General features: G+C 51.2%; 1 protein-coding gene across 2 annotated transcripts in view; it reads right to left on the bottom strand.

Annotated features, from left to right (window-relative positions):
- Window positions 1–576: 576 nt before the first annotated feature.
- Window positions 577–11,303, bottom strand: part of GRIK3 (glutamate ionotropic receptor kainate type subunit 3) — a gene marked incomplete at both ends in the record, with an annotated part of 122,329 nt that continues 111,602 nt past the window's right edge. Inside the window, 3 exons of one of the 2 annotated variants that reach the window (XM_084222545.1) lie at window positions 577–1,083; window positions 3,971–4,221; window positions 5,194–5,416. In XM_084222545.1, the coding sequence (XP_084078671.1) occupies window positions 577–1,083; window positions 3,971–4,221; window positions 5,194–5,416 (981 nt within the window). Of the gene's footprint in view, window positions 1,084–1,369; window positions 1,565–3,970; window positions 4,222–5,193; window positions 5,417–11,303 lie in introns of those variants that run through there. The other variant, XM_084222546.1, reaches the window with a different exon arrangement.

Genomic DNA, 11,303 nt, shown 5'->3' with positions numbered 1-11,303 from the left:
GTGTGACATCCAGGGTTATGGTGGGCAGAGGAATTTCCATTTGTTTAATTTTGTGGATGAATCTCACTGGCTGCCTGCCCTGGCAGGGATGGAGCTGAGGGAAGTAACTCGAGTGTTACCTTAGGTCAGCAGAGGGGTCTTTGGTAATTCTGCCTAAATTCATCTGCAGGACCAACCTTCTGGGCTAAGCAACCTGAAAATAAGAAGACAATTCATGGAAGATTTCCTAAAAACATTTTAGCGTGTGTTTGCTTAAATCCCATGGAGAGGCTGCCTGAGGGGTGGCAGTTCATGGTCAGAGCAGGAGGAATCCCAGGCTTGGCTCTGCTTCTCCCAGGTCAGCTCTGGCTGAGATTCATCTTTCAGGTCCTTGATGCCATGGAGAGCACTTAGTCCTAAACCAGGCCCATAGTGCCCTCCCAGTGCGGCGCTGCTGAATTTCATGGAAATCGGTACTTTTGGCTCATGGAAGCAGCTCTCCTCCTGCTGCTGCTGGAGCCTGTGGACATGCTTGCTTCTCTGCAGGAGTGGCTGAGCTTTGCAGGGAGAGCAGAGACAGAGCTGAGGACCTGGAGATCACGGTGTCACCCTGGGCTGGAGCTGGGCTCGGCGAGTGTGGGCGCTGTCGCTCGGAGGTCCTGTGCATGCCACGCTGTGCCCTCCCCGGCCCAGAGCTTGGGTACAATTCAGGCTCACCTTCCCCTTCCCAGTCTGCTGCCCTGGATCTGCTGAGGAACCCGTGTCACCTTCTGCCACCACGCTGCCACGTGGCCGTCCCGCTCCGGGTGGCTGCGGCCAGCACAGCCGCGAGGTGAGGGCCACCGCCAGCTGCTCTGGGGCCAGCACAGCCTCCCCCATCCTGGGGCTTCCCAGATGCCTCTCCCATTCCAAAAATGTGCTGTGTGTGTCGCTGTGGATCAGGGGCTCACACCTGACCGAGTGTTCCTGTTTATTGCCGTGCTGATGGAGCCACACTCGCGGCTCCTCCTCACCCGCTCGGGGTTGGCTCAATTCTGCTTCGCCTCCGTGTGTTTGCAGTGTGTAAACATCAGACTCCTGGGTGGTGGTTGGACTCCACGAGGCCTGGAGGATCGAAGCATTAAAAAAAAAAAGGAATGAAAAGTAACAAAACAAACGCAAAAAGCCCCAAGACCCACGTTACTGTCCGTGCTTGGAAGTTCTGGCTCCTCTGCGGTGATGGACGCAGCTGGCTTGCAAAGGCCTTGTTCTCAAAATGAACAAACCAGGCTTTTTTTTTTTTTTCTTTTTCTTTTTCTTTTTTTCCCTCTTATTTTTTAATCCATTCTTCCCTACTTCGGGGCGCACCTGCCGCAATTCCTTCCCTCCCACCCCACCCCGGTGCCATTCCCTAGGGAAACACGGGTGCCAGGCCGGTGTTGCAGGTCATGCTGTCCTTGCCGGGCAGCCGGCGGTCGTTGAAGGTGTGCATGTTGATCACGGCGTCCGTCTTCACCATCACGGGCGGCTGCGGCTTGTGCTTGACCCGGCGCTGGCAGGTCAGAGACAGCCGGATCTCGTCGGCCACGGCGCTGCAGAAGGAGCGCTGGGGACATGGGGGGGCACGCCTTAGCATTTCAGCTCTTATTTATTTTATTTTTTTGTAATCCTGCAGTTTGTTAGTGTGGAACTGTAAAGCACCCGTCAGCCACTCTACTCCTGTTTTATTTGGGACAGTGGGGATGATGCCTTAGCATTTCAGCTCTTAGAATTCTCAGGTATTTGTAATCCTGCAGTTTGTTAGTGGGGAACTTTAAAGTGCCTGTCAGACACTTCTCCCATTTTATTTGGGACAGTGGGGGTGATGCCTTTAGCATTTCAGCTCTTATTTTTTTATTTTTTTGTAATCCTGCAGGTTGTTAGTGTGGGACTGTAAAGCACCTGTCAGCCATTCTACTCCTGTTTTATTTGGGACAGGGAGGGTGATGCCTTAGCATTTCAGCTCTTATTTATTTTATTTTTTTGTAATCCTGCAGTTTGTTAGTGTGGGACTGTAAAGCACCGTCAGCCACTCTACTCCTGTTTTATTTGGGACAGTGGGGATGATGCCTTAGCATTTCAGCTTTTATAATTTTCAGGCATTTGTAATCCCGCAGTTTATTAGTGTGGAATGGTAAAGCACCCATCAGCCACTGTTCTTCCATTTTATTTGGGGCAGTGGGGATGATGCCGTAGCATTTTAGCTTTTATAATTTTCAGGCATTTGTAATCCTGCAGTTTGTTAGTGTGGAACTTTAAAGTGCCTGTCAGACACTCTTCTCCCATTTTATTTGGGACAGTGGGGGTGATGCCTTAGCATTTCAGCTCTTATTTTTTATTTTTTTGTAATCCTGCAGTTAGTGTGGAACTGTAAAGCACCCGTCAGCCACTCTACTCCTGCTTTATTTGGGACAGTGGGCATGCTGTCTTAGCATTTCAGCTCTTATATGTTATTTTTTTGTAATCCTGCAGGTTGTTAGTGTGGAACTGTAGAGCACCCGTCAGCCACTCTACTCCTGTTTTATTTGGGACAGTGGGGGTGATGCCTTGGCATTTCAGCTCTTATTTTTTATTTTTTTGTAATCCTGCAGTTTGTTAGTATGGAACTGTAAAGCTCCTGTCAGATACTCTTCTCCCATTTTATTTGGGACAGTGGGGATGATGCCGTGGCATTTCAGCTCTTATATATTATTGTTTTGTAATCCTGCAGGTTGTTAGTGTGTAACTGTAAAGCTCCTGTCAGACACTCTTGTCCCATTTTATTTGGGTAAAACTGTTCCTCTCTAGGCCTGGGAATCAAGGGCACCTCACTGCCTTAGGCCCCGAAAAATATAAACAAAAGTGAGTTGTGGGGGGGAGTAAACTTGGAGCAAATGACTTCATTACCTGAAGGTGTAATTGGAGGATTAACCCCTGATATGTAAATGGACCAAAGTTATATCTGTCTGAAAAACTCATGGCTACTGTCCATCTTGTGTGTAGCCCCTTGGAGGCTTTTGACTGCCCAAGGTGTACCTATGGAAGCCCTTCAATAAATACCCAATTTTATCCTCCTGATCTTGCCTAGCCTGTGCTCTAGGGAGCCACTCCAAGGCATCAGGGACCAAACAGCCCGTTCCTGCTGCAGTGTTCTGCTCCCTCGGGGGGAGCAGCGGGGCTGGAGGGCTCAGCAGAAGGTGAGGATGGGGTTTAGGGTTGTTCAGGTGTTGGCTCTGTGGGGCTGGGTGGGCACCTGGCTGAGCCCTCTCCCTTGGCAAGGACTGTGCCTGTGACCTGCTCAGTCCTGCACAAAGGCAGAGCTGGAGCTGGCTGCTGGTCTGGTGCTGTGTGATCCCCGTGGGGGGCTCAGAGGGTCTGACCCTCCTGCACTGGGCAGCTTTCCTTTCTCTGTGTAGCCCATCAGGAGGGCAGCTGGCTTTGATTTCTGGTCATGCACACAAGTGCATGTTCCACTTGCTGCACTGGGACACCCAGGGCAGAGGAAGGACATAAAAGCAGCTCTGTTTTTTCCTGGACACTGATCAGCAATGATGGGCTGTGTCTGTCAGTGTGGCTGAGCTGTGAGACAGTGTGAGGCTGCCTGGTGAGCCCTGACTTGCTCCTCTTTGAATGGGACTGGGGAGAAGGCGTGGGTACGCACACCTGGAACGTGCAAGGTGATTTCAAGAGGGTGTAAGAGCTGAGAAAGGCCCCTCCTAGGGAGTTCTGCCTATATTTTAATGATTTATTTGTCAGCTTGCTCTAAACCACCCCACCACTGTGTCCTGCTCTCAGCAGCAGACTCTGATCAGAGCAGATGTGACTTTCCCCCGAGTGGAGGCCGTCAGAGGGACAGCCCAGTGAGCCTTGGGGATGGCATTTTAGGGGTGCCAGGCTGGATCCCTCTGCCCTCTCCCTGTCTCTGGGGCCAGCATGCAAAGCCCCCTGTGGCTGGGCTAAGGGGAGGCAGAGAATCAGGGCAGTCAGTCAGTACCTGCTCGCGCTCCGCCGTTTTGCGCAGCTTGTAGATGAACTCCACCATGGCCACGAAGACAGACAGCACCAGGCCTGCTGCCAGCACGATGAAGATCCCCCCGATGTTCTGGATGCCCAGAGCACTGGCCTCCTTGTTCTCATCCTCAGGGCAGCCATTCCCCCGCCACCACTTCTCCTTCATGACGTGGAGCTTGTCCTCCTCCTGGAGCTGCAGGATGGCGATGGTGATCTTGTCCCTGTACGGTGACCCTGAGGGTGGGGACACTGTTATCCACAGAGGGAAAAGGGGGACAAAAATCCCACCCAGCAGAGAAGGTGTCTGTGTTAAGCAGTGCAGTTCAGACCTCTCTTCAACGGGCAGGCAGTGGTATTTGGAAATTTGCTGCTGGGAGTGTATTATCTTAATCACCTATTGGAATAATTACCATGAGAGCTGGTCGGGACGTGCCTGAGCTTTCTGGCCCTTGGTGCTGAACCAAACAGCAGCACTGTGGTGTTTCACCCCACAGACACTTTTGGCCATGGCTGTGTGGTGTTTCACCCCACAGACACTTTTGGCCATGGCTGTGTGGTGTTTCACCCCACAGACACTTTTGGCCATGGCTGCGTGGTGTTTCACCCCACAGACACTTTGGGCTGGCTGGTGCTGCCCTGGGCACGTGGGCACCAGTCCAGGCGTGCAGGAGCTCTGGTGGTGCTGGGATGGAGCCTCCCCCCATAGCAGGGGCTGCTCCTCAGGGTTCCCTCTGGCAGAGCAGCTTTAAGGCGATGGGGAAGGAAAGGAGTGGGTTCTGCTGGAGGGTTTGGATCCAGAGCTTTATTCTGGCCCACAGCCTCTGAACCCACAGCAGCTCCAGCAGAACTCCTGAGCCCGTGGGTGCTGCTCCTTTAACCCCAGGAGAGGGCAGGGAAGGGGCAGGGAGCCACCAGCCAGGCACAGGAGGGGAGGGACAAAGGGACAGAGGACACCTGGATGGCCCAGTGCCCCCGGGGGTAGAGGGCATCCTTTGAACCTGCCAATCACTCTGTGCCCTTCTGGAATGGCAGGACTGACAGACAGTGCTGGGAGGGGAAAGGAGAGGGGACTGACACACCTGGCAGGGAATCTCCAGGGGAGGGACCCGGGGTTCTGGGGTAAACCCTGAAATCACACTGCAACAATCACCTGTGTTGTGTTTGTGGTGCCCAGCCCCTTGGGACAGGGGCAGGGCTGTCACTCACCCATGGGTGTCCCAATGCCATAGCCTTTGGTGTCGATGAGCCCCCCGATCTGGGTGAGGTTGCAGTTCCTCTGGGTGATGTACTCGATGGTGGTGGACTCCATCAGCAGAGCATAATCCGCTGTCAGGGTTCGCTGGATCCCCTCCTCGTTGTTCTTGACCAGTGCTGTAGGTTTGCTGCTCATGAAAGCCCACATTTTTTCAAACGTGGAGATTTTGGATTTCTGGAAAAACGATACCCCCCCCCAGCCCCAAAATAAGAATAAATTCTCCATTTGCTAAAACCTGGTAACTTTTTAGTTAATAATAATAATGATGATAGCTGAGAGCAGATCACACAATGGACCAACCATGATTTTGACTTTGCCTTAAATGCCTTCACTGCCCAGCATTGTTTGGATTTATGTTGCCTTAAAGACAGACAAAGGTTGCAGCAAACATCCCACTGTGCATGTGCTTGAGGTCCTGAGGTGGAACTGACCCTGCCCAAAGCCCTGCAGGTCCCCTCAACTCCCAGTCCATTGGAAGATCTGCTCAAATGTGCTCGCCTCCTAACCAGGATTTGTTTACCCTGAAATGTTTCTGCATGCAGAAAGAACAGAGAGTTTTGTAGGACGTGGTTTTCTCTACACACTCTCTGATATTTTTGTCTTTCCTCAAGCATGGCAAGGAAACGAGTCTCCTCTGAGATATGTGCAACTGCCAAACAGATTTAACGTACCCACGTAAACAGAAGCACAGAGATATTCAAGAAGATTGTCTTACGGCTAAAAATAAACATGGATATTCTTTCACTATCAGCAGACATTCTGTTGCAAAGGAAGAAATATGTTTTCTAGCTTGCACATTCATGTGAATGTTGTTTTTTTTTTATTTCTAGAAAATGTGTTGAGTGAGAAGAAATATGGTTATTTTACATCTTGACATAACATTTGAAAAGTACCATTTATCTACGAGCACCTTCTGAGCTGTCTCTGTCAGTCATCACAAAAGCCACAGAATCTCAAAATCCCAGAATGGTTTGGGCTGGGAAAGACCTTAAAGCTCATCCTGTTCCCCCCTGCCATGGGCAGGGACGCCTTCCACTAGACCAGACTGCTGCTCAAAACTGGTTTTAGTGCAGGAAGATTTCCCAGACAGGCAGAGCAGCGTCCTCTTGCCCCTTTGGTGGTGCCAGTGCTCCTGTGGGTCAGTGCTTCTCCCTCAGACCAGCCCTGGGACAACACTTGGATATTCAGGGCTTGTGCTCCCACTGCTGCCAGCTCCTTTATGCATAGTTCTTCTTTCCTGCCCCATTTCTTGTTTTTCCTAGATCTGTTTTTGTCTTCTTATTTCATAAGAGGCAGCTTAGCCAGCCAAACCTCTTCCTGCCCTGTGCTCCTCGGTGAGCCTGGAGCTGGCTGATAAGTCAGGGGGCAGATAAGAGCCTGTGCTGTGTCTGGAGGCAGGGTGGGCTCTCAGAGCTGCTGCACGAGGAGTGGCTGCGGCAGAGCTGTGATTTCAGCTGTCCTTTATCTCTCCACAGGTCTCTGTCCTTCCATGAGAAAGCAGGAGATGGAGCCCAAGCCCAGCCCAACTGCTGCTGCCACAGCTCCCCATCATCGTGTCAGTATCACCCAAAATGTGCCAGCAGAGGTTCTTCTGATGAAACCATCATAAATAATGGTGAGGCAGCTGAAAGTCCCGTGTAGTGCTTCGTTTTCCAAATGCTTTGCCCATCCACCTCCTTTATTGCAGCATGTTTAGCCAAAGTTAAACAAAAGCTCATCCCCCCAAAGCTGGGTAGTGCAGTGCTGTTCCTCTGCCTTTAACCCCTTCTCCTGACTGAAACACCCAGGGATTCATTTCTTCTCCAATAAAGCTTGTGCTCGTTATAATCCACTTGATGAATGCTCAGCAGTGGATGTGCTGGAGCAAACTTCATTCAAGAGGCAGGATAATCTCCCTTGCTTGAAAATCTGGACCAGTGCCTGTAAGGTAGATTTGTGGCATCTATCAAACCTCAAAGAGCAGCAAGAAATGTAGCCTCCAAAAGGATTATTAAATATCTGTACATTACAATGGGTAATTGAAATGAATCGTGCGCTCGGCTGGCTGATAAGGACTTGTTTAACATTTATATAGTTCACATCAGAGGCCTCTGGGTTCCTTGGCTCTCCCTCTCTCTTCTTCTCTTTCTGCATTTAATGCTCCTTGAGTGTTGACACAGAGCTTTTAACGTCGGTGTTCTCCCAGTTTAGAGCGCAGAGCAAAATAAACTGGCAAAAAATCAATAGGCTGCATTTAGTGAAGCAAATGGGACTTGCATGAGGCACTGGACCTCTTCAGGCCACTGAAATTACACCAGACAGGGCTCCCTGGAAGAGAAAAACCACTTTTCTCTTCTTCTCTTAAATCACTGCTCCCGACCAGCTTGAAAGGACTTAATTGTGTTTGGGATGCCAGGAGGAGCCCGGATTTGTCACTTGTGGCTGTGCTGCTTTGAGCCCAGCTCAGCCCTGCCAGGGGTGGGGTGCTGCTGCAGCTGGGGCACATCTGGGAAGGGCTGGCAGGGAGGATGGAGCTGCTGTCACTGCTGTCACTGCTGGGACAGAGATCTGGGCTTGGGGCTGGGACCCAGCAGGGCAGAGGAGCTTGGGGTCCTTCCAGGAGGGAGGGCAGGGCATTGGTGGGCAGGGCATTGATGCTGCCAGGGCAGCTCACACCCAGCCCTGCTCAGGGCAGTCTCAGGCTCTAAAACCTGCTGAGAAAACTGCTTTTCCAAAGGAAAATTCCCCAGCTGTAATTCCCAGCACAGCCCTCACAGGCTGATGGTTTGCTGCAAACCCAGAAGCAGCTGTGAGAGAGATGTTGGTCATCAATCCCAAATCACAGGAGCAGCCAGGGCAGGAGTGGCCCTGCTTCAGCTCACACACAATTAAGCCACAGAACAGGTTTTGTAGTTGAAGGAAAAGTTCATTTCTCCCCTTCCTCCTCTCAAATACTTGGGCCACACTGCAAAGCTGTTGCTTATTGATGGGAATTTGGATGTTGTCAGCCAGGACTGCAGCACACAAATAAGCAAAACCATCTTAGTAGTAATTTAGTAATAAAGAATGCCTTAAATTGTGTTTATTTTGCTGATGTTTTTTTTCTGTGTTCTTTATTTGTGTGTACATTTTATTTTGCTGGACCCCTGATTTTACTATAGTTTAACTTTAAAATCTGGGGTTAGTTCCTGGTCTGATCTGCTGTGCTGTGGCTGGGTGCTAATTTCTTCTCAAGAGATTCACCATTCATTTCCTTTTATGGGATTCTTAAAACAAGCATATCTCAGTTGGCTGTGGGTAAAGGGACCCTCCTGTGCCCCCACATCCTCTGGAGGGTCCCAGGTCCCCCTCAGTGACAAAGGGAGATGAGGAGGAGCTGCTTGGGTGCCCTGAAGCATTGAGATAAATGATCTGACACTGGCAGAGAAGTTCCTGTGTCAGGAGCCCCGAGATGTTGGGAATGATGGAGATATTGCTAATTATCAAGGGCTGCTGCTGCTGCGGCCGTGGCTCACACGGCGAGCTCGAGTCTCACTCCTGCTCACAAGAGTGGAGCTTCTCCTTGATTTATTCAGGATAAATAACACCAGAATCTGCTCTGTTGTGCTCTGCATCTTAATCAGCCCGTGTTGGTGCTAAATGAGATGTGTGTGTGAAAGCAGAGCGCCAGCCCCTCCGAAGGCAGCGACGCCGAGAACGCCTCCGAGTTCATTCTTCGGAGTCACAGCTCAGGAGCCACCTTTAATAAGCAGCTCTGCAGGGCCAGCCACCCAAATCAATTAATGGAATTGTTTAGAGGAGCCCCTGCGAGGCATCTTGCCAAGACATATACGCTTTTTTATCAGCCAAATTGGCAAGAAAGGAACTTTCAGGCTTAAGATTTTCAATTCCAGCCTGTATGAAAAAAATAAATTGAATTCCACCAACTGAAGATACTTAGTCTTGAGGATTTAACATTTCTGTATGAGTATCTGTGTACACACATCCACACACTCACAGCCAGGCTCCAAACTGCACATGAGATCTGGCCTTCCATTCAGAGAGGCAGCATCCTCTGCAGGGTGGGAAGGATTTATGAGTTATAATGAACTCTAGATGCTGCTCCTAAATTAATTGATCCGTGTTTATTCCTGTAACTCAATCTGCATTGCCAGGGAGTAAAGAGCTTCTCAAAAGCTCTTTCCATGAAATCAGAATGCGCCAATATGGTGGGTAAAGCTCTCTCTTCTTCCTTCTCTTGGTTTGCTTGGCTGCATGGGGCCAAATTCTGTGGGAGCAGCATCCCTTGCTGTGGGGCTGTCCCAGAGGGGTCTTGGTTCCACTGGGACCTTCTGCAGTGAGCTCAGGCCTGAGCACAGCTCAGTGCTTTGGCAACCATCTCATGGAAGGGCATGCAAGGGGTCTGCCTTCCTCTTCCTCTTCCTCCCACTGTCCATGGTCCCCAGGATCAGGGTGCTGCTCTCCTCCTGCACTCCTGGGGGATCCAGCATGGACAGGACGGGGCTGCAGCACCCAGGGGTGCTCAGGGCTGGTGGGTGCAGCTTGCAGCTGATTTCACAGGGAGAAAGGGAGGAGGGAGACCCTGCTGTGAGGGGAATGAATTTGGGGAAGAGCCACTCAGAGAGCCAGGCAGCAGTTTGGGCCAAGTATTGCTAAATATACTAAATATATAGTGATTAGGTAATAGTAAATATAAAAGGTAATCCATGGAGCAGGTGAGATTCTCATGGGTGTGCTGGCATCAGCCTTTTGTCCCAGCACTGACAGTGTGTTCAGAGCTGGATGGTGTGCTCAGAGCTGGGATGGTGTGTTCAGAGCTGGGATGGTGTGTTCAGGGCTGGATGGTGTGTTCAGGGCTGGGATGGTGTGTTCAGGGCAGGGATGGTGTGTTCAGGGCTGCTGGGATGGTGTGTTCAGGGCTGGGATGGTGTGTTCAGGGCTGGGATGGTGTGTTCAGAGCTGGATGGTGTGTTCAGAGCTGGGATGGTGTGTTCAGGGTTGGGATGGTGTGTTCAGAGCTGCTGGGATGGTGTGTTCACAGCTGGATGGTGTGTTCACAGCTGGATGGTGTGTTCACAGCTGGATGGTGTGTTCAGAGCTGCTGGGATGGTGTGTTCAGAGCTGCTCAGGCACTGCCAGTGTGTTCAGAGCTGGGATGGTGTGTTCAGGGTTGGGATGGTCTGTTCAGAGCTGGATGGTGTGTTCAGAGCTGGGATGGTGTGTTCAGGGCTGGATGGTGTGCTCAGAGCTGGGATGGTGTGTTCAGAGCTGGATGGTGTGTTCAGAGCTGGATGGTGTGTTCAGAGCTGGGATGGTGTGTTCAGAGCTGCTGGGATGATGTGTTCAGAGCTGGGATGGTCTGTTCAGGGCTGGATGGTGTGTTCAGAGCTGGGATGGTGTGTTCAGAGCTGCTGGGATGGTCTGTTCAGAGCTGGGATGGTCTGTTCAGGGCTGGATGGTGTGCTCAGAGCTGGGATGGTGTGTTCAGAGCTGCTGGGATGGTCTGTTCAGAGCTGGGATGGTGTGTTCAGGGCTGCTCAGGCACTGCCAGTGTGTTCAGAGCTGCTGGGGTGCTCAGGCCCTGGCTCTGCAGGATGCTTCAGGAGCCCTGGTTGGTGGGGGCTGTCTCTTCTGCAGCCCCCTGGAGCAGGGGAGAAGGGAGGGAAGCCGGGTGCTTCCAGGGCCACCCATCTGAGGGAGGGTGGATCCTCAGCTGGCACCTGGGGCTCTGTGCTGTGACAGGTGTCCCCATGGAGGTGGCAGTGACAGAGCAGCTGCACCAAACCCACCACAGGAATTACCCAGGTGAGAACAAAGACCTTGCTGGAGCTGGGAGAAATCCTGTCAGTGCCAAGTCCCTCTGTACAGGAAGGACAAGTGAGCAGAGCTTCCCACGTGGGAGCTCCCACTGCTCCAGTAATGGAAATGCTTGTCAGAAGGGACATTCCTGAGAATTCATCTCCATACAACAGCGATAATAAAAAGGAAAAGGAAAATACTCTGCATCAATAAACCATGCCAAGGCTGTTAGGAGCCTGAAGTATGATTCTGATGGATAATGATATGAAGCAATAAATATACT

This window comes from Fringilla coelebs (assembly GCF_963513975.1).
Source record: "Fringilla coelebs genome assembly, chromosome: 28".
Taxonomy (NCBI): Eukaryota; Metazoa; Chordata; class Aves; order Passeriformes; family Fringillidae; genus Fringilla; species Fringilla coelebs.
This window is presented reverse-complemented; position numbering and strand designations above follow the sequence as displayed.